We start from the raw sequence: 23901 nt of genomic DNA, 5'->3' as shown, positions 1-23901 counted from the left end.
GAAGCCAGATCCCGAGGGAGTGGTTACATAATTACAAACCGTCTGCTGTGGGGACAGACCACCACCAGTGGCCATATTTCCTTTTCCTGACCCTTGGTCAGGAGCTCTGAGTACTTGCAGAATCTTTCTCATCCTTGGCCCCGTGTGGATGTAGGTATCAGATCCTCCCAGTTTCCCCCGCAAAATCTCAGTGGCATAGCACTTAACTGGGATGCAGGAGGCAGTGTGTCCAATCTTCAGCATGTACACACACACACACACACACACACACATAAGTATACACATACTCACATACTTTGACACACTGACACAGACACACACACACACTGACACACATAGACATACACACTCTGACACACATAGACACACACACTGACACACACTCTGACATACACACTGACACACACACTCACATACTCTGGCACATAGATACACTCACACATAGATGCACAGACAATGACATAGACACATACACTCACATACATAGACACACACACATAGACATACATACTCACATACATAGACACAAACACACAGACATACATATACACACATATACACATAAGTATACATACACTCACATACTCTGACATACACACACACACTCTGACACAGACACACTCACACTCTGACACACATAGACACACACATACTCTGACACACATAGGCACATACACTTTGACACACACACTCTGACACACACATTCTGACACACACACTCACACACTCTGACATACAGATACACTCACACATAGATGCACAGACACACATCACATAGACACACACACTCACATACATACACACACACATAGACACACAGACACACTCACAAGCACAATACACACACACACACACAGAGCTTCTCCCAGTGTGCCCACCCCCCGCAGAATTTTACCGACAGCAGCAGCATACAATTGTGGCCAGCAAATCCCATGATCACAGAGCTCAACTTGGGTGACAGCAGCAGTGTGGGATGAGTGACGGACCCGCAGTGCATATTATGAATCGTCTGTCTTGAAAAAGTCATTTCTTTTTTTTTTTTGGTTTTTTTTTTTTCGGAGCTGGGGACCGAACCCAGGGCCTTGCGCTTCCTAGGTAAGCGCTCTACCACTGAGCTAAATCCCCAGCCCTGAAAAAGTCACTTCTGATGACATTCTGGGCCCCTGTAAGCTCAGGTCTCCACTCAGCGGGATTCTGCTGACTCCTTGGGTTGCTGGACCCCCAAGGCTAAAACCTCCTGGCTGGAGTATCCTTAGTGAGCCCCTGGCATCTGCCCCATCTCTGTCTTCCTCTTCCTCCACAGGTGGCTGTGCTGAGTGTGACAGAGCAGACAGTGTCCTCAGTCCCAGCTACCCCCGAGGACTCTGCCCTGCTCTGGGGCTCCCCAGCTGCCCGGGGCAGCCCTGGAGATGGAGGCCTGCAGGGTAAGGGGTATAGTGGGGTACAGACTTCCATGTGTTACTTTAGTTAGAAGAAATGCCCCACCTGACCCCTCAGCGGAGGCCTCGGTCTTCCCAGCTGTCTAGTGGACACAATTGGAGGCACCTGGGAATCCAGCAGTCCAAGTTCAGGGAGGGATCTTCCCTCCTAAGCTCAGCAGGGATGCTGACCCCTGAGTAACCCCTCACTCAGGGTTTGCTAGGAGCTAGTGGGAATGTGAGGGGGTGCACAGCTACCTCAGGATAGTAGGGGCTGAGGGACCAGGACAGGGCGGGGATCAAATGTAACCCACAGAGACCATGTTCATGTTTCTTACTCTGCAGACAGAGTTGATTCTTGGGAGCTTCCTGGGCCCACTGGCCCCAAGGGAGACACTGACAGGCAGGACCCCATAAGGATTAGAGGCCCACCAGGTAAGTGACCACAGGGCCGCCTGCTAAACTTCTTTTCTGTGTTGTATTGCTATTTTGTTTGTTCAAGATGTAGCCTTGGCTGGCCTGGAACTTGCTATGTAGAGCAGGCTGGCCTTGAACTCCTAGGGATGAGAAGTTCTCAGCTTCCTAAGTGGTAGGATTAAAGGCATGCACCCCTTCTCAAGCTGGCTCTCTCCAGCTCCTGTAGGGATCCCTCCTGCCTAGGATCTCAGAGGATGCCTTCCCCAAATTGGCATCGTTAAGGTAGTCAGGCCCGTGCCACACGCCTGGCCTCTCTGCTCACCAACCCTTCAGTGGTGCCTGGGCTATGAAAACATCTCGGTCCACTTGCCTCATGTACTCCTCTCAGCAGACCCTGAGCTAGTCACTGGGTGGGGTGAAACCAGTCTGCCTCCAAGATGGGGGTGGATAGCTGCTGGATGGGCAAGAAATATCAGTGCCTAACCCCTCTGACCGGGGTTCTGTGGAGGAGCTGAGAGGTCTGGGAGCCCTATAGAAGGTAGCCAGAACAGCTTGGTAGAGATGAAGGGCACGATGCTGTGTTATTCTTCCCTGTCACCAATGGCCAAGAGGACAGGCCTGTGCACTTCAGGGCCTTTGTACCCATTGCCCAGACCTCCTTGTCCCTCCCTTCCTCCCACACACCTACCAGTCCCTGTTCTTACTGCAGGCCCACAGGGACCCCCAGGACGCCCTGGCCAGACAGGAGCTGCGGGCACCCCTGGAAAGATGGGCCCTCCGGGCCCTCCAGGTCCACCTGGGCCCCCAGGACCTCCAGCCCCTGTCGGGCCCCCCAGTGCCCAGGTCTCCCTGCATGGTAAGTCCCCCTAGAGTCCCAGTGGTTTGAGGTGGGGTGAATGAAGCCATCTGTCGGGTGTCGGGTGTGCGCCCAGTTTTCCCGGTTGTCACCCAGCTGTTCAGCAGGTGCGGCTACCCTCTGTTCACAGAGAAAGGACCCTGAGGCTGGAGAGGGAGGTCATGTGCCGCACCCACACACTGGGGAGTGGGGGGAGCTGCTTCAGACCCACACGCTCAGAACCACCTGGCATTAGGCCCTCCTTGAGCCTCAGGGCTGGCTGCCACCCAGCCCTCAGAGTGCTGGGAAGCTCAAGGCTTAACCTCAAGACTGAGCTCAGAGCTCCCAAGGCCGCAGCCCTGGCCCTGTTGCTGAGGGAGGCTCCAGTTCCTTCCCCCAGCTAAGCACCAGAGTGGATCCCAGACAGCCTGGCCCAACCTACCCATATGCTGCTAGAGTGGCCGTTTTAACCCATCTGATTCTGATGTTCGCTGAATACCTGGGTCCTGTTCCTTCATTCCCTCATTACATCATTCATTCCAGCGCCGTTCTTTATTTTATTTTTGCTCCGAGCCTTTTGTCCTTGTTTCTATTGTGCAGGATGGCAACAGTGCCAGCCTCTCGGGCCCCACAATCCCCAGTGCAGAGAAGACAGTTGGTAAAAGGCAGCTTTCACTGTTAGCCCTCTCAGCAGGTGGCAGAACAGGGTCGGCAAAGGAGAGAGCCATTCTGGACATAATCAGCTAGACAGTGGCAGAGTTAGAACGCAGCTCTTCCTCCTCTCTGTACCTGTGCTGGTGGCCTTGTCTGTGTGGCGCTGTCCTGCAGGACTATCAGAGGCAGCTCGGCAGAGGTGGCAGGTGATAACCAACTGCCCCACTCCCCAGCTCGACACACTCACTATCTGTCCCCTCCCAGGAGATCCGCTGCTGTCTAATACCTTCACCGAAATGGGAAGCCACTGGCCCCAAGGACCCACTGGGCCTCCGGGTCCTCCAGGCCCCCCAGGGCCCATGGGTAAGTCGAGCCCAGGCCTGAGATAAGGGAGGGGGATGGTAGGAGGCAACCGTGGGGACACTAGGCTATTAGACAGTCGACGGGGAACTTCTTAGCCTTCTGGTCCTGTTTTATTCAGGCCCTCCTGGACTTCCTGGCCCCACGGGTGCCCCTGGGAGTCCTGGACACATGGTAAGTCATTATCCAAGTTCTTCCACCCATGCGTAACTCCATTCACCCGTCTGCTCATCCATGCGTTGAGTCTGTACTTTGATATGCAAAGTACTCTCCATAAATCTTCTTAACTCGGTTCACCCAACAAGAAGTATTATTATCCCCGAGGCCAAGTAAAGGGGTCGGGGGGAGGGGGGATTCTTCAGCCTGCAGCCAGCACACAGGGTCAGGACGTCTGACTCCAGAGATTTCTAACAGTCTGACCTGCATGCTGTGTGCTGGGCATTGGTGATGCCTGGCCCACATTGAGGCTCCCTCACCGCTTCCTCGGTCCCCAACCCCTGTCCTACCTACTGCAGCCCAAGGCTGAGGCTCTGTCTTATTGTTCAGGGAACGCCAGGCCCCTCTGGACCCAAAGGAACGTCTGGCCCCCCGGGAGAAAAGGGAGAGAGAGTGAGTATAGATCACCTCACATGGGAGTTCCAGGCGGTCCAGGGATGTTCAATGATCACTCTCACCAGCTAACACAATTCTTTCCCCTCCTCTGATACAGGGACTGCCTGGGGAACCTGGCCCCCAGGGTTTGATGGGGTTTCCGGTAAGTGATGCAGCCCGCCCCCCAATACCCACCGCTCCAAGACCCCAGCAGCCCAGGCTCCTGAACCCGGAACACCCGACCCTTCATGTGTGACTCAGGGCAGCTCCCTTCTGTTGTCGCTCCCCATTGCTGAGAGCCATTGTCCCTCCCTTTCCGTCAGTCTGTCTGCTTGTGGCTCTGTACCCATTTCTCTCTGTCTCTTTGATGCCGCATTTTCCTTTCTCGTTCTCCATCTCTGAGTGTAGAATTGCCCGTTTCTCTCTCTAACGCAGCCAGCGTTGGCTCCGTGTGTTTCGAGTCTTTGTTCCTGCGCAGATACTCGTTTAGGACTTCAGTGTTGCCTTGGCCTCTGTGGAATTAATATTTTATCTCCAGAATACCCACTCTGAGGTCTGCACTGCTCGCCAACGAAGGAGCCACAGTGGCGTTATGACGCTGCTGTCTGTGGGTGTTGGTGTCGGTGTATTTACACTGCACCTCTCGCCCGTAACACGGGTCCTGCCCTTTTCAGAGTTCATTGATATTTTCATCTGTCTGCACAAGCATCAGCAGGATTCCGTCTGAGCCAGCCGTCTGCCCCTGGTGTCTGTTTATCCAGTCTTTTCCAGTGCCCTCTCTTGCCTTTGGTGGTTTGTCACGCTCTGCCTCTGAGTACTCTGGGGTCCAAGCACCCACTAACAGCTTTTTAGAAATCCCCATTTATGTGGTTTTATTCACGGTTGCTAAGGACAACGTTGTCCCTCCCTCCTCACAGTTTACATGAGTTGATGGAACGCTTCCCGTGCTGTGCCAGCTGTGAGTGCATGCCGCACGTTGCATGTTGTTCGTTTACATCCTCCTGTGTTATCATTGCTCTGCGTTCTACTTCTACTTCTGTTATGAGCCCCTCAGCACTTTTTTGAGAGTGCTGAGAACTGAGCCCAGGGCATTGAACAGCTTGTGTTAGCAAGTGATCTATCATTAAACTTCGTCCTTAGGCCAGTGCCACCATCACCACCACCACCATCATCACCATCACCACCACCATCATCACCATCACCACCACCACCACCATTATCACCATCATCACCACCACCATCACCATTACCACCACCACCACCACCATCACCATCACCATCATCACCACCACCACCATCACCACCATCACCACCACCACCATCACCACCACCACTACCACCGTCACCATCACCACCATCACTATCATCACCACTACCACCATCACCACCATCACTATCATCACCACCACCACCATCATCACCATCACCACCACCACCATCATCACCATCACCACCACCACCACCACCATCATCACCATCACCACCACCATCATCACCATCACCACCACCACAACCATTATCACCATCATCACCACCACCATCACCATTACCACCACCACCACCACCATCACCATCACCATCATCACCACCACCACCACCATCACCACCATCACTACCACCACCACCACCACCACCACCATTATCACCATCATCACCACCACCATCACCACTACCACCGTCACCATCACCACCATCACCACCACCACTACCACCGTCACCATCACCACCATCACTATCATCACCACTACCACCATCACCACCATCACTATCATCATCACCACCACCACCATTATCACCATCATCACCACCACCATCACCATTACCACCACCACCACCACCATCATCACCATCACCATCATCACCACCATCATCACCACCACCATCACCATTACCACCACCACCACCATCACCACCATCACCACCATCACCACCACCACCACCACCACCACCACTACCACCGTCACCATCACCACCATCACCACCACCACCATCACCACCACCACCATCACCACCACCACTACCACCGTCACCATCACCACCATCACTATCATCACCACTACCACCATCACCACCATCACTATCATCACCACCACCACCACCATCACCATCATCACTATCATCACCACTACCACCACCACCACCATTATCACCATCACCACCACCACCACCACCACCACCACCACCACCACCACCACCATCTCACCATCACCATCACCATCACTCTCAAGTCAGTTGACTCTAAAAAAAAAAAAGATACAAATTTAAATATTGTACATTCTGCAACTGTGGTTTGAACTGAGTTTGAGCATGCCTTTAATCCCAGAATTTGAAAGGCAGAGGCATTTTGAGCACTAAGTTTGAGGCCAGCGTGGTCTACAGAGTGAGTTCCAACATAGCCAGGGTTGCACAGAGAAATACTTGTTGAGAGAGAGAGAGAGAGAGAGAGAGAGAGAGAGAGAGAGAGAGAGAGAGAGAGAGACCGACCCTGTGCTCCATATTGACTATGCACTGATAATTTAAAATCATGATTTTTTTTCCTGGTTACTGGGGATTAAATTCAGAGCCTTGTACATGCTAAACAAAGACTCTTACCAGTGAGCTACAGCCCTAGCCATCTTTTTTTTATTAAGATTTAATTTTATTTGTTTTGTACATGTGTGTGTGACTGTATACCATGTGTATGTGGGGGAGGGGGGCTTGGAAGCCAGAAGAGGATGTCATATGTCCTGGAGATGGACTTACAGTCAGTCATGAGCCATCAAACATGGGCATTAGAACTGAGCTTGGGTCCTCTGGAGGAGCATCGAGGCTCTCAGTCCGTCCCACCCCCTCTCTGAGACAGGATCTGACTGAGGTGCTCAGACTCAAGTTGCCCATGTTCAAGACCCTCCTGCTTCAACCCCTTCAGTGTCAGGGACCATACACGTGTGACATCAGGCCTAGGCCTTTTGTTTGTTCTTCTTTGTTTTGTTATTTTGACAGCCCTGGCTGTCCTGGAACTCACCTGTAGACCGGGCTGGCCTTCAACTCACAGAGATCCATCTGCCTCTGCCTGTGGAGTTCTGGGACTAAAGGTGTGAACCCACTGCTTGGAATGCTTCCCTTTTAAGGGGCAAAATTAATAACGTCTAAACTGGCACAGTGCCTCATTCCTGTAACCCCAGGACTTGGGAGGTGGAGGATGGAGAATTGCTTCACATTTAGGTCAGCCTGAGTAAGTCAAAATGGGATCCAGCCTGGGATATGGGGTGTGAGCCTGCATCAAAAGCAGAACAAGTAAATAAAAATACAGTGACTTTTAAAGAACTGTCAGCATTCAACAGTGCTGTCATTCCAGGCATGGTCCCGCCCTTAGTATTGGTTCTCAAGCCATACAGAAGCAACTGGTAAAGAGCCTTCACATTAGTATTATAAAAAATCTAGAGGGGTTGGGGATTTAGCTCAGTGGTAGAGCGCTTGCCTAGGTTCGGTCCCCAGCTCCGAAAAAAAGAAAAAAGAAAAAAAAATCTAGAGGCAGATGGACTCCTCTATACACAGCAAGTCATATACAAAGACTAAGCCTTTTTTTTTTTAGATTTATTTATTTCTTTCATGTACATGAGTACACTGTTGCTGTCTTCAGACACACCAGAAGAGGGCACCAGATCTCATTACAGATGGTTGTGAGCCACCATGTGGTTGCTGGGATTTGAACTCAGGACCTCTGGAAGAGCAGTCAGCGCTCTTACCCACTGAGCCATCTCTCCAGCACATACAGTTTTATTTTTACCCATCATGTCTGCTGATCACTTGTAAATAGGCATAGTAACTATGTACATGGGGGAATTTTGTGGGAGCTTCTTCACCCTTCACAGGCAGCAGAGGAACAACTCACGGGAGATACATACATTAGGCATATAGCACACCTATAATCCCTGCACTCAGGAAGTGGAGGCAGGAGGATCAGAAGTTCAAAGTCATTCCCAGTTTCACAGGGATTTCGACACCAGCATGGGATACACAAGAGCTTGCTGAAAAGATCAGAAAAGCTACCGAAGTGTCTTGCACAGTAGCTGTACCATATTGCCTTCTGTCTTGTTCTATTGCTGTGAGGAGACACCATGACCAAGACAATTTAATAGAGAAAGCGTTTAACTGAGGACTTGCTTACAGTTCACAGAGTTAATCCATTGTCATCATGGCAGGGAACATAGCAGTAGGCAGGCATGGTGCTGGAGCGATAGCTAAGAGCTTTTCATCCTGATCCATAGGCAGCAGACAGAGAGAGACACTAGGCCTGCTATGAGCTTTTAAAGCCTCAAAGCCCACCTCAGTGACATACCTCCTCCAACAAGACCACATCTACTGCAAAATGGCCACACCTCCCAGTCTTTCCCAAACAGTTCCCCTAACTAGTGTCCCTATGGGGGCCATTCTCACTCAAAGCACACAAACTCCTCACAGCATGAGTGAGAGTTTTATCTCCCCTCGTCCTCACCTCCACTTGGATATTTTGGCCATTCTAATAGGTGTGCAGTACTATTTCATTGGGAAGGTGTTTTGTTGTTAGTGGTGATGGGGTTTTGGTTTGTTTTTTTGTGTTTTGTTTTTTGGATTGGTTCCACCGGTGCCCAGCTGTGATTTAGGACTCCTGATTTTGTTGTTGTTGCTGCTGTTGCTTTGTTTTGTGTTTTCTTTTTTCTTTTTTTTTAAAGATTTATTTATTATATATATATACACTGTACACTGTAGCTGTCTTCAGACACACCAGAAGAGGGCATCAGATCCCATTACAGATGGTTGTGAGCCACCATGTGGTTGCTGAGAATTGAACTCAGGACCTCTGGAAGAGCAGTCAGTTGCTCTTAACCACTGAGCCATTTCTCCAGCCCTGTTTTGTGTTTTCTTTCTGAGGTGCTGGGATTTGAACACAGGGCCTCCTGTGTACTGGACAAGCGCTGAGGCCCTGAGCCACTGAGCCATACCCCAGCCCTCAGACCATCTTTCTGTTTAGTTTTGTCATCCTATGTCTTCAGAAGTTGGTCCACTTCATTCGGGCAGTGGCGGCACAGCCTTTGATCCCAGCGCTTGGGAGGCAGAGGCAGGTGGATCTCTGTGAGTTCTAGGCCAGCCTGGTCTACAGAGTGAGTTCCAGGACAGCCAGGGTCACACAGAGAAACCTTGTCTCAAACCAAAGGGGAGAGAGGGAGGGGGAGGGAGGGAGGAAGGAAGGGAGGGGGACAGAGAGAGGAAGAGAGAGAGAGAATGTATGGGCATGAGTTGTTCATAATGTTTATGATCCTTGAGACACCTAATTTTCATTTCTGATATTAATAATTTTAATCGTTATTCTTTTATCTTGGCTTGATGAAAAACACAGTGATTTTTATTGATTTTTTTTTCTTTTTTCTTTTTTTTCGGAGCTGGGGACCGAACCCAGGGCCTTTTTTATTGATCTTTTAAAAGCACAGTTGATTTAAAAAAAAAAAAAAAAAGGAGTAGCTTCTTGTTGGTTTTCTCGATTTTCCCTTTTCTGCTTCACTGCTTTCCAATCACGCTGTGTGCTTATTTGTTTGTTGAGACAGAGCTTGCTATGTAGCCCCACTTTGTGGTCTAGGATGACCTTGATCTCCTGCCTCTACCTCCCAAGTGTGCAGAGAGCGTGCATGTGTGTGTGTGTGTGTGCACTAGAGGTGTGAGCCCATGTGCAGTCACTTGTACCACTGTGACTTTTTCCTCTCTCTTGCTTACTGTAGGCTCCGTCTGTTCTGATGTTTCATGGCCGGAGCTTCAGTCATTGGTTAATTATTCTGGTGTCTCCTCTAACGCCTACAGTTTCCCCTGAGCGCTCCCTTTGCTGTATTGCACAAATTTTGACAGGTTCTATTTCCACTTAATTCAAAATAGTTTTGCGTTTCCCTTGTGGTTCCTTCTTTGTCCTGTGTACTCAGGCAAGTGTATTTCATCTCCTGATGGCTTAGACTTTGCCAGGTTAGTTTTTTAGGTATTTGATTTCTTTCCTAGTTCTACAAGATTGTCTGAGATCATGCCTTGTATGTTTTGTCTTGATGTTTGTTTTTGGTTTTTTTTTTTTTTTGGTTTTTTTTTTTTTTTTTTTGTTCTTTTTTCCGGAGCTGGGGACCGAACCCAGGGCCTTGCGCTTCCTAGGTAAGCGCTCTACCACTGAGCTAAATCCCCAGCCCCATCTTGATGTTTGTTAAGGAGTGTGTTTTATGGTCCTTTCTCCTGCTCAGTGTGTCCATTCCTGATGGACGCAAGTCACACACTGAAGAGCCTCAGGTTTTTGCTTTATTTATTATTATTGCGCGTGTATCTGATGTTGGGAGCATGCATGAAACACAGGACAGAGTTCAGCTCTCTCCTCCCACTGTGGGTTCCGGGATCCCCTAAGACCCTCAGGCTTGCCCGGATTTGCCGAGCCATCTCCATGGTCCAGAATATCTGTCATAGATACTTTATTAATTTCTTTAAGATTTCTTTTTACGTACATGAGTATTTTACCTACATGTATGTCTGCACATTACATGCATGCCTGCTGCCTGCAGAGGTGGAAAGAGGGTGTCAGTTCCCCTGGAACTGGAGTTACAGATGGCTGTGATCTACCATATGGGTGCTGGGAATTGAACATGGGTTCCCTGTGGGAGCATCCAGTGCTCTTAAGCACTGAGCTGTCTCTCCGCCCCGGTCTTGGCTGTTTTAAATGCCTGGTCTCCTACTTACAACACCGCGTTAGCTGTGGGTCTGTTTCTGTTGACTGATCTTTCTCTTAAGTGCGCACCTTGTTTCTTGTTTATTGTCTTCACACAGCCTTTCCTCAGAAGCTTTATTGGATGAGGGGGGCACAGTCTGAGGAGCCCACTCTGTTATTTTCTTGAGCAGTGCAGGGGGCCCCAGGACAGCCAGATTACAGATGGGTCACCCCACTCTTTCAGAAAGTTACCTTTATTACAGAAAGTCCATTTGGGTTTTGTTCTTGGTCCAAAGAAAACTCCATAGCCCTGACCTGTGTTCTTTCTGTAAAAGCCTGGCTTTGTGCAATTTCACGAGAAAGCATTGGGTATTTCCAAACTCTCGGTGCTATGTGATAGGAAGTTCTTGAAATCTGTGCTTAACCCTACCAGTGTGTTGTCTCCTCCCTGGGCTCCTTGCACACTGCCCTCCCCAAGGACTGAACCCAGTGTCTCATGGGTGCTAGGCAATGGCTCTGCACCAGCACACACACCCAGGTTTTCGTTAGTCTTTCTTCCTTACGCCAGCCCTCTCCTACATCTTCATCTCTCTTCCCTCTCTTCCCTTCCCCTCCCCTTCCCCTCCCCTCCCCTCCCCTTCCCTTCCCCTCCCCTCCCCTCCCCTCCCCTTCCCCTCCCCTCCCCTCCCCTCCCCTTCCCTTCCCTTCCCCTCCCCTCCCCTCCCCTCCCCTTCCCTTCCCTTCCCTTCCCTTCCCTTCCCTTCCCTTCCTTTCCCTTCCTTACTTCTGTCTCTGACTTCTTTCAGGGAGAACCTGGCCCCAAAGGAGACCCTGGTGAGAAGAGTCACTGGGTAAGCTACACCCTGCACCTGCCTCCCCTCCTGCCGCCCTGCCTCCCGCTGCCTCCCTCTGCCCTCCCCTGCCTCCCCCTGCCCTGCCTCCCTGCCTCCCCTCCCCCTGCTTTGCTTCTTCCTGATTCCCTTGCCCTCCCCCTGCCTCCCTCTGCCATGGGTGCTCAGTTAAGGGTTCTCTCACCAGTAGACCCTGGGATCAAGGGTGTCCTCCTCACATACTTACCAGAGCCCTGCTCCCACACCCTCCCAACACTCCCCCTCCAGCAGACCCCACCCATGCTCTGTCTCTGTCTCCGCCTCTGTCTTCACCCACTCACCCTCTGTAGCCTTGCCTGTTGGCTGTTGGGCAGTTTAGGTGACCCAGGCCAGACCCCTTCTCCACTTCCATGGTCCCTCCTGTCAAAGGTTTGGGCTTTGTCCTGTTGACCACAGAAGGAGGAGAAATGTGAAGAAACCATCCACCTAAAACAGAAAAGGGGGGGTTGGGGATTTAGCTCAGTGGTAGAGTGCTTGCCTAGCAAGCGCAAGGCCCTGGGTTCGGTCCCTAGCTCTGAAAAAAAAGAAAAGAAAAAAAAAAAAACCAGAAAAGGGACCTCAGTCAAGCAACAAAAAGGGATGCACAAAGGACCCATGGCATAAAGGGCTGGGGACCTAGAAACCAATAGACACACAGAGAATGTGAAGCTTGGGAAGGGAAACCTTGAAACCATTACGTGGTTAATGAGGCCAGGAGACCTAACTTTGCTATGTTCAAAAGATCTGTACTAGGTAGCATGACCTACCTTAAGTGATCCACTAGGGAGGCCTAGAAACTGTCATAAGCCAAGAGAACCATAGAAACCGAGATAAAGTGATCACTACCATACGAAGGATGCTGGACAATAGAAAGGGAGGCCCAGAAACTGTCACAAGCAGAGCAGACACTGAGTAAATGGGAAGAGAGATCTGCAGACCACATATGCAGAAATCTCAAGATTTCAAGGACCTCACCGGGAACCTTCAAGATCTATAGAAGTAACTAAGGAACAGATTTGGGGCCTAGGAATCTACTCTGCCTAAAGACAGATAAGGAAGCCTAGAACACACCATGCCCTGAAGTCTCAGGTGCCTGCACTTGGCAACCATTGCAAACATGGGAAGCATTTGGCAAACTGGTAGGGTCATCATAAACATCACCACAGCAAAGGCAACCTGGGTGTTCTGTGGAAGCTGGCGTTATACCTTCCCTCCTGCTATTCCTTAGCACCACTGGTGAGGATGTGGCCAGCATTAGCCTCCAACCTTGTCTTGTCCATTTGTGGTCATGGAGTCAGTGATGGATACAGCCGTGGTAGTCCTCATCCTGCACGAGTCCACCTCTGTGTACCCCATGACTTCTAGGGGCCCTGCTACCTCTCCCAGATGCTTGCTTCCCAACCCTCCATCCTCACCCATCCACTCCTTGTGGTTCCTGGCCTTTGATAGTGTCAGTGTGGACCCGGCTATGAGCAGGGAGACCCATATGAGCAGCTCTCTGCCTCCTCCGGGCCCCTCACTCTCCCAGAGATCCAGGATGAGAAGACTGGTTTTCACCCATCCCAGAAAGTATGGGAAAAACCAGGTCACTACAGAGCCAGGCGATGTGCAGCTCCTACCCTTGCATGGGGACCCTGGGGCCGCCCCAGGTCAGACCTTGAACCCAGGACTAGCTATGGGAGGGGCCCCCATGAGGTAGCAGGACCCCTACCTGCCCACCTTTTTCTTTCATCACCTGCACTTCTACTCCTGCTTGCTGCCTGGGAGAGGGCTCGCTGGGCAGGAGATGCATGTGGCTTCCGGGCTGAGGGACCTGCTCTGTTAGAGGTAGGTAGGGATCCTGGTACAATGGAAAGAAACATCCCGCGGACACACTTCACCCACCAGCGCCCCCTGAAGGTAGTGTAGCTTTCAGAGCCGCTTACCAAGTTTAGCTGTAGCTCAGCAGTGTCACCAGGTGGTCACAGTCATGTACTGCAGGAGCTGAGTGACTGGCCTGAGTTACTTTACCTAATTAAGAGGGAAGCGGGCCTTCATCCTTTATTTAGTTAGGGAAACTGAGGACTAGCTCTGCGGAGCAAACTGGTGGCACCAAAAATGAGACCCGAAGTGAAACAGGCTAAGACACCTAAGTTCCCAGAGAGGCTAGAGAATCCATTACCGTTCTCTAAGCATCGCTCGGTATACCAGGCTCAGGGTTGGGCAGTGTAGAGAGGCACTCTGCAGACACAGGCCCCAGGAGGAGTCACCATGAAATCGGGTAAAACACCATGGTGAGCAGCCACAGGACAAAGGGGACTTGGCTGTGGTGGGGTTGTCTATATAAATAGTGCACTGGTGACGAAAGGGACCTAACCAGTCACGGGGTAATCAGAGATGTGGGGGCAGCTTATAAAAGGGACTGGGATATATTCAGAGTAGCAAGTACATGGGGTGGCAGGCAAGATGTGAGAGAGGATAGAGGCTCTCAGAAATGAGGAGGCTGCCTAAGGGATTCTAACGACGGTGGACACGGAGCGTCGTTAAGTATTGCTAAACTCCAAACCCGGAATGGTGGCTCACACTGCAATCCCAGCATTCAGATACCTGAGGCAGAAGGATTGCTCCGAGTTCAAAGCAAACCTGGGCTTCAGAGTGAGATACTGAAGGATCTCAAAAATTAAGATTTTTTTTAAAAAAAATTAAAGAATACAAGGAGTGGTATGGTCAGGGTTTTGTTTGCAAAGTATGTTTCTGAACGCCAACTTGGAGAATGGATTGGAAACAGAAAAGAACTCCGGAGGCCATGGGCCTTTAAGTGGGAGCACTGACAGGCAGCAAGGCCGACAGTGGTCAGTGGAGTCTGGGGACCTTGGGCGCTGCCTTGGCTGTGAAGGGAGGGAGGCAGAGCTGGGACTGGTATAAAAACCTGTAATCCCAGCTGCTCAGGAGACTGAGACAATAGGATCGCAAGTTCAAGGCCAGCCTGGACAAGTTAGTGAGATCTCGTCAGAGAATATATAATATTCTCACAGTAAAAGGGAGGGGGCTGGGATAAATCTCAGTGGTAGAGAAGCTGGTATGTTTGAGGCTTTATCTCCAGTACAACACCCATGGAACACAAACAGGGAGACGGACGGCTCAGTGGTTGGGGGCCTCACTGAGGACCTGAGTTTGACTCCTCTATTACTCATGTGACAGCCCACCTCGATCTGTAAGTCTAGTGCCAAGAGGACTTCTGGCCTCAGTGGGCACAGCTCACACATGGTGCACAAACATTCGTGCAAGCCCAGATGCAATATTTATACACAAAAGAATAAATAAAAATCTCAGCGAAGGGCCGGAGAGATGGCTTAGAGGTGAAGAGCACTGGTTGTTCTTCCAGAGGTCCTGAGTTCAAATCCCAGCAACCACATGGTGGCTCACAACCATCTATAGTGAAATCTTGGGCCCTCTTTTGTCTTGTAGGTGTACATGTAGATATACATTAAATTAAAAAAACTCTTAAAAAAACTTAGCCAAGATCTGAGCAAGGTTCCTACACTGCAGTTTGTCACAGTTCTTGCATCATAGCCTAGAATGTGCTTCCTGCCCCTCTCACTGGTGGTCCTAGATCTGTCTACCTGCTTCTTCCCAAGGAGATAAACATTCTGAGTAGCACTTGCTGGGACCAGATCCCCTTTGATTTACCTCATTGGCCCATCGTCCATGCTGGGAATGGCTTCATGGTGTTTTAAAAAAAAAAAAATCGACCTTTTAAAATGTTTTAAGATTTATTTTTATTTATGTGCATGTGTGTAAAAGTGTATATCACAAGTGTGTTGGTATCTAAAGAAGCCAGGAGAGGGTGACAGATTCCCTAGACCTGGAGTTAGTTACAGGTGATTGTGAGCTCTCCGAAGTGGGTGCTAGGACCCAAACTTGGGTCCTTTGGAAGTGCAAGTGCTTTCAGCCATTGAGCCGTTTCTCCAGCCTGTAAACACTCTCTCTCTCTCTCTCTCTCTCTCTCTCTCTCTCTCTCTCTCCCCCTCTCTCCCTCTCTCTCCCCCTCTCTCCCTCCCTCCCTCCCTCCATCTGATGCCCACGTGTGTACATGAGTGTGTTTGTGTGTGCATGTGTAACCTTCTCTGCCCTGCTCCCTGGGATTGGATCTGGGAGCTCACATTTTGCAGCCAGGCTAGCAGCCAGCAAACCACCTTTCTCTACACCTGCCCGGTTGCTGGGGTTACCGGCACCCGGTATTCCTTTTCTCTTTGTTTTTGTGTTTGTTTACTTGTTTGTTTGTTTTTCAAGAGGGTTTCTCTGTGTAGCCCTGGCTGTCCTAAAACTTTCTCTGTAGACCAGGCTGGCCTCAAGATCATAATCCACCTGTCTCTGCCGTCCAAGTTCTGAGAGTAAAGGTGTGTGCCACCAACCCCGGAGCTTGGGTGACTTTTTACGGGAATTCTGAAGCTCTGCATTCAGGCCCCTCATTCTCGCTAACCAAGTGCTCTTCCCACTGAGCCGTGTCCCCAGCCCCAGGATCATCCATTTTCATAACCTGTTCCCATGACACCTGAAGAAGGGTGACTTTGGCATGTGACCTGTAGTGACTCCAGTACCCCAGGCTGCAATGGAAGTTCAGTGGATCGAGAATAGCTCCATCTTTATTTATGATATTAATAGAACAGCTGGAGCATAAGGAATAGCCCCAGGAAGTGAACACACTCAGTTGATCCGTTGGGAGACCTCTCGATCGCTTAGATGTCGTTGTGGAGAGCCACTGCTTCAGTGCTGGAGGGCAAGCCAAGTACAGGGGCTCATGTCTGGAATTCCAGCACATGGGAGTCTGAGGCAGAACTGTTGTGCGGTTGAGGCTAACCTGGGTCATGTTATATCTCAAAGGAAAAAAAGGGGGGGAGGAGCTGGAGAGAGAGCAGAAGTGAGGACCAGAGTTTAGATTCCAGGATCCACATAAATCCTGGGTGGGCAGGGCAGACCATCCCTAATTCCAAAGCTAGGAGGGCAGAAACAGGATTACCAGAGCAAACTCTGGGTTCAATTGAGGCCTCGATAAATAAGGAGGAGAAAAATTCAGATGTCACCTTCCAGCCTCCAGTCCATGTACATGTGTGTATGCATACACACGTGAGCCTCCGTATACAAGCCTATACACACACCACATATGCATACACGTGAGGAGGTGGGGCGGATGGCTCAGTGGGTAAGAGCACTTGCTATACAAACAAGAGGATCTGAGTTCTGATCCCGGCTCCTACCCAGAAGTCAGGCGTGGCACATATGCCTGTGACCCTAGCTAGCACTGTGGACTAGAGATAGGCGGAGCTCCATAGCCAGCCGGCCTAGCTGAACATGAAACTGTACGTGTTGGATGCACCTTAAGACCCTGTCTCAAAAAGCAAAACGGAAAGCAAACTTCAGTGGGGAGGCCTGGAGGGCGGCTCGGCGGGGAAGGCACTTGACACGAGAGTGAGTTCAAGCTGTAGCGCCCATATGACGAAGAAGAATCCAATCCATTCGATCCGTTCTCTGATGGCCACACACAAGCGGCCACAAGTTAGCCTGTGATCTCAATGTCTCAATGTGCACACTTTGGCACGATCAGGCCTCTACACACACATGCACACACACAAACACACACATACACATGCACACACATACACACACACAAACACACACGCACACACGCACACACAGCACATACACAAACACACGCACACACATACACAAACACACACATACATACACACACAAACACACACATACATACACACATACACACACTCACAAACACACACACATACATACACACATACACACACTCACAAACACACATACACACACACTCACAAACACACACATACATACACATACACACGCACACAAACACACACACATACATACACACATACACACACATACACACAAACACACACATACATACACATACACACACAAACACACACACATACACATACACACACACATACATACACACACACGCACACACATACACAAACACACACACAAACACACACATACACACACATACACACAAACACACACATACATACACACATACACACACTCACAAACACACATACACACACACTCACAAACACACACATACATACACATACACACGCACACAAACACACACACATATACACAAACACACACATACACATACACATGCACACACATACACACACACACACACACATACACACACACACAAGGAGATGTGTGTTTGTGACCCTTCACTTGCCCTACGCTAAGCCCCAAGAGACTTCTAGATGCTGTCAGGTGTGAGATAGCTGTCGCAAACATCCTGATATCTGTTGGAAGTTGTTTAGGGAGGGGGCATGTGTTAGGTAAGACCGTGGACCTTGTGCTGGGGAAGGAAAGGACAAACTGGGAGGAAGTCCAAGAGAGGTCTCTAAATGAGCCTCCCCTTGGGGACAGTGGAGAACCCTAGGCCTGGGAGGTCTGAAGGAAGGAGCTTGGAGAACCCACAGTCCCGGGAACACACTGGCGCCTTCAGTGCTGAGAGGGGTGGGCTGAGGGTGCTCACCACGGTGGGTCAGAATGTGAGACTGGTATGGTCTTGGCAGAGAGGCGAATGGTTTCCTGAATGAAGGAAGGGACTGGGCTCAAGCCTTAGATTAGCCTCAGTTTAAGCAACAATGCCATTCAAACATTTTGATTTTCACTTAATACTCATTTTAGCATGAACAGAATCACTCGCAACTCGCTTACTTTCACTGACAGAGTCAGAGTGCTAGGGTGAGGCTGACAGGACCGGTTAAAACAAAAAGTCAACTTGAAGAAAATGAAGCAAGAGAAAGATGTAAAGAATTTAAAATGGAGAGAGAGAGAGAGAGAGAGAGAGAGAGAGAGAGAGAGAGAGAGAGAGAGAGAGAGCGCACCCAGAGTACAGATGGCCCAAGGATGTCACAGGCACTGAGCAGAGGCTGTGGATGGGGGTGAGAGGTCAAACTTGGTGCCACGGGACCTTGAGAACAATATGGCTTTCTGTGGAGAAAGCAGATCGGTGCCCTCCAGAGTGGCACAATTTGCACACTAGGATCAGTTGGCACTTTCTGAGAGAGTGTTCAGGGGTCGCTTCCTCCTGCCTTGCCCCGATCCTGTCCCCCTCGGTCTTGTTTGGCTAGCTGTCCATGGGTGCTGGGCTGTGGTAGGTGGTACAGGTGCTTGTCCTGGGTGGGGCATGGGCCACTGGCAGGCTTTGCAGGGTCCCCTCCCTGCCCCCCGTCACGGCTGCATCTGTCTCTTTCCTCCACAGGGGGAGGGGTTGCACCAACTACGCGAGGCTTTGAAGATTTTAGCTGAGAGGGTTTTAATCTTGGAAACAATGATTGGGCTCTATGGTGAGTAGAGACAGACAGACGGCCAGCCAGCCCAGCCCCTGCTTACCAGCCTCCCCCAAACCTTCATGGGATGGAACTCACCTGAGTCCAGTTCTGAGGCTGAAGAAGCATAGGCTACAGAGACTACCCAACCCTGAATGATTGATCCGCTCTCCACCGGACTCATCCCTGTGCCTCTCTCTAGGCATTGTGGGTGATGTAGTCACTTACAGAGCTTGGAGACAACATGAGATTTGCAAGAAATTATGGGCAATGAAAACAGACTCCTAAGCTGGGCACGGTGGCCCACACCTTTGATCCCAGCACGCAGGAGGCAGAGGCAGGTGGATCTCTGTGAGCTCAAGGCCAGCCTGGTCTACAGAGTGAGTCCCAGGACAGCCAGGGCTACACAGAGAAACCCTGTCTCGAAAAACAAAACACAACAACAGGAAGAGAGAGAGAGAGAGAGAGAGAGAGAGAAGAAAAAGAAAAGGAAAAGAAACCAAATACCTAATCAGCAAGGGATTGTGGGTAACAGCCAGACTCTAGCTATACTGGGGTCAGGGGTCATACAATTAGAGCCCAAACCCATAGGATGATGGATGTAGACTCCACTCGGGCTTCAACTCTACAGAGGTCATGGGCAATGGAGACAGTCTCCAGACCTACAGGAAAATAGGTTATGCAGCTAGATTCCAAAAGTGCAGGGAACTGGGGGTGACAGAGGCAGACTCAGGACCCAGAGGAGTCTGGATAATAGAGCACTCGCCAGTTCTGACCAGCTTCCCATTGAGACTCCTACAGGGCCTGCTTTCCTGGCCCCAGGTATCCCTCCTGCAGTTGCCACTGTGGTCCTGGTGTGTCCTAAGTTCCCTGTCAGGGCTCAGGAGCGCCCAGCCCTTAGCCCGTCACCCACCCTCCAGGTTCCCATCCTCCTGGCTACCTGAGGAGCTAGGCAAGCCTTTCTCCCTCTCTCATGAGGGGACACTGAGGTCCAGTGCACACTGGGCCAGACTCCTGCCCTGAAGCCTGTCAGCATCTGGCTGCCTTCTCCCCGCTTGGCGCCCAGCCCAGCCCTTAGAGACCAGACTCGCACTGTCTGTCTTCTTGACCTCCATCAGGCTCCTAGCTTACAGAGCTTCCTACAGCAGCAGGCTCAGCTGGAGCTCCTGGCCAGACGGGTCACACTGCTGGAAGCCATCATCTGGCCAGGTAACGGCAGGGCGGGCAGGCAGGGGCAAACCCTCCCGTGATGGGCCTGGGACAGGCTTGGGCATGAAGATGTCCACGGTGCTTGGTGTGAACCAGAAGACACTTTGCAGCCTCCCACTCAAGGACACGGAGCCTGGCACATGAGCTGGCTTCCCTGCTCTGACCGTCACCTACCTGCACAGGCTCCAACAGAGCCAACGGGTATAGCCGTGCCCTCGTGCAGCTTAGAGCTGGGGTAGGGGGATGGCACTGGCAGTGAAAGCTAAGAAGGGATAAGTGACAGCCCTGCATTTAATGATGCTTCTGCCCTGCCGGGGACATGGCCGCATGGTAGAGCATTTACCTCACTTGTACAAGTCCCTGGGTTCAGTCATCACCATGAGGGAAGGAGACAGTTCATGAGGAAACAGTTCAGGAGGGCTTCCTGGAGGTAACGCCTCAGTGAAGACCAGAAGGGCAAGCATCGTGGTGAGTGAACAAGCAGAGGAAGAACAGAGGCTGAGAAGTCTGCAGGGTTGTTTTCCTCAAGGTTTCCAAGAGGTGGAGCTGGACAGGGAATGTTCTAGAAGGCAGGTACAGGCAGCCTGAAAGGAAGTTGCACTCCTGGCTTCCGGAGTGAGGCTAGGGAGCCCATAGCTTGTGTGGGGAGATGGGGCTAACCATTCCCTGAGTGGGCTGTTCCACATTTGCCCCCTCCAGCCCCTGTCTGACAGCCCAGAGGCTTCCACAGTATGGCCACCATCCCCTCTTATTAATCTAAAGTCTGAGGCCCTAAGTATTCTCTCTGAAAATGTCCTCGATTTCAGAAAACAGGCAGGGTCGAAACCAACCCTTTGTTCATCAAAACTGGGAAGCACCGGGGCTGGGGATTTGGCTCAGTGGTAGAGCGCTTACCTAGGAAGCGCAAGGCCCTGGGTTCGGTCCCCAGCTCCGAAAAAAAGAACCAAAAAAAAAACAAAAAAAAAAAAAAACAAACTGGGAAGCACCATCTGAGCGTGGCTCGCACGGGCACTAGGGAACTGTCTGTCCATCCGTCAGTCAGTGTAGAGACTTCGGGAGTGCCTGAGGACGTTGGAGACCTCTTAGAAGAGGGGACCCTGTGTGGGGTCATAGGAAATACCTGGCTTTGCTATATGGAGAGTGACAACCCTGACAGGAAGTCTAATAAGACCTGGAGGTTGGAGTGAATGTTGTCCAAGTCAGGAATGGTGGCTACAAGTTTATGAGCCCAGCCCTGGGGGACTGAGACAGGATAGCAAGTTTGAGGCCAATCTGGGCTACTCAACAAAACTTTGTCAAAAAAAAAAAAAAAAAAAAAGTGCCTACAGACTGTTTCTAATTCCCACCCACCAGCCACGTGGCTTCGCTCAAGTCTAGAAACATCTGCCAGACCTCCTTCTACCTCACCAGCCTGTCTCTGCCTTAGGAGGGGAGACAGAGCAGAGCTCTACCCTGAGTCTCTTAGCCACCCATCCTCCATCCCCCATTTGCCCCCCAGGGGCCTAAGGGACCACTGGGACCAGAACCAAATCTCAAATTCTCAGCACTTTTTCTGGTGCCCCGTTCTCTCTGTATCAGTGCAGCAGTAGGAGGGGCAGCCAGAGAGCACAGAGGGAGAGAACTGGGGAGAGCAACCATAACCCCATCCTTACCTGGCCGTACTTGATAACCCCCGGAAAAGGTACAAGGCCCCCATTAGTGGCCCTAAGCAGCACCTTCAGTAAGAAGTGGTCCCCATCCTAGGAACAGAGAGGTGTTTGGCCAAGTACCCATCCTGGGGCTCTCCCCTACTGGGAAAATAGCTTACCCTGACCTCCCAGGCTTTATGGGGTACTAACAGATACTCATAGGCTTCCTGGACAAAAGAGCTTCTTGGGTTCGAAGGTTATTAGTTTTCTCAGGAGGCAAGTACACTGTGTTTACGCTTGGGGTTCAGCTTGGGCACAGGTCAGGGCAGATCTCACAACTCCCTTAGGAACCCACTTCAATCTCTGTTGGCGCTGCCTAGGTCCTCAGAGTCTGTCTGAAATGTCCTTAATTTTAGAAATCAGATAACTGGGGCCCTGACGGAGTCCAGTTCCTCTGAGGCTACTCAGAGCCAAAGCCTGACTCTACTAAGCCCTTTCCTCCAAAATGGTGCTTTAACCCAAGGGAAGAGGAAAATAACTCAGCTGGCTTAGTTATTTCATTCGGATGATCCAGAATTCATCTTCACTCCAAATAAACCTCAAAAAAATGATCACTGCCAGACGCATGGATCCCAGCACTCGGAAGCAGAGGCAGGTGGATCTCTGTGAAATTAAGGCCTGCCTGGTCCACAAATCAAATGCAGGGGAGCCAGGTTCTGTCGCACAGAGAAACCCTGTCTTGACAAACAAAACCAACAACAAAAAAACCCCAGGGAGTGTTATGTGGTGAGTCTACCCATCCCAATTAATCAAATCAGACATCAGGCAGCCAAGCACTCTCAATGGGCTAGGGGCTAAGAGGTTGTGGGCAGGTACTAGCCAGCCTTTAGATACCCGTATTTCCTACAGTTCCATCTCTAGGGTGCCAGGGTACCTCCCAGGGCAGAGAGTGGGTTCCCCATGTGAATGTCCCCCTGACATAGCCTCTCTCCTTATTCCCTCCGGCAGAACCAGACTTGGGATCCGGGGCAGGCCCTGATGGCACAGGTACCCCCAGCCTCCTTCGAGGCAAGAGGGGAGGACACCCAACCAACTACCAGATCATCACCCCCAGGAGACGCAACGAGAGGAGCTGAGAGGGTGGTGGTGGTGGCTCTTCGGGGTTCAACACCAGGCTTCCTCCCCCAGCCTGGACTTGACCAGCTGCCGCCAGGGACTGCCAGTTCCTATTTATCACTATCCTCAGGGACCCCTGTGCCATGTTGGTCTTAGGGGTAGGCAGATCTCAGTGATGGCAGCCTGTACATGACAGACTAAACAGGGACTGGGCCTCAAAGTCAGGCCTCATTTGCACCTGGCTTCGTTCCCTCTGTGAAATGGGGTGAAGAGGCTCTGAAGGGGGTAGATGGAGGTACGAGGCTTCCAGTCCTCTCAGCTGCCTACAGTTGGGACCAAGGACTGCCTGGCCCTGCAGACATGCAAGGATTGGGGCAGAAGCCTCAGGTCCCCTCCTGTAGAACCTTGGGAGTCCAGTGTGCCCCTCGTTTTCTGGTGCTGAGTTTCCGCCTGAGTCAGGCTGCTTAATTGCTAACGGAATGGTTGGTGCTTCTTACATCAGTTCTACCCCAGGCCCCCGCTGCTCCCATGTCCCATGAGGGAATGGGATGTGTAGAAGGGACTCCTCTTCCAAGTGTCTGCTGCGGATGCCATGGATTGCTATGTATGGGACAATAAACATCCCTGCTTGACTCCACTCCGCTTGGTCTCTATGTGCTGCCCAGGGCAGTCAAAAGGGTCTACCCAGGCCAAGGATATGAGGGCAGGAGCCCTGTGGTCCTGGACACCAGGAGTCATCCTCCTGCATCAGCCATGAAGTCACT

At 50.9% G+C, this 23901-nt stretch overlaps 1 protein-coding gene across 5 annotated transcripts in view; it reads left to right on the top strand.

Annotated features, from left to right (window-relative positions):
- Window positions 1–23774, top strand: part of Emid1 (EMI domain containing 1) — a 42999-nt gene extending 19225 nt beyond the window's left edge. The window contains exons 6-16 of one of the 5 annotated variants that reach the window (XR_015636809.1): window positions 1304–1424; window positions 1764–1853; window positions 2545–2691; window positions 3589–3687; window positions 3806–3858; window positions 4231–4293; window positions 4394–4438; window positions 11770–11814; window positions 19118–19202; window positions 20303–20393; window positions 23030–23774. Coding sequence is in view for 4 of the 5 variants with exons in the window: in NM_001401620.1 (NP_001388549.1) it covers window positions 1304–1424; window positions 1764–1853; window positions 2545–2691; window positions 3589–3687; window positions 3806–3858; window positions 4231–4293; window positions 4394–4438; window positions 11770–11814; window positions 23030–23293 (927 nt within the window). In the remaining variant the exon portion in view is untranslated. 5 annotated transcript variants of the gene reach the window in all.
- Window positions 23775–23901: the final 127 nt, after the last annotated feature.

The sequence above is a fragment of the Rattus norvegicus genome, chromosome 14 (genome assembly GCF_021556685.1).
Source record: "Rattus norvegicus strain SHRSP/BbbUtx chromosome 14, alternate assembly SHRSP_T2T, whole genome shotgun sequence".
Lineage (NCBI taxonomy): Eukaryota > Metazoa > Chordata > Mammalia > Rodentia > Muridae > Rattus > Rattus norvegicus.
This window is presented reverse-complemented; position numbering and strand designations above follow the sequence as displayed.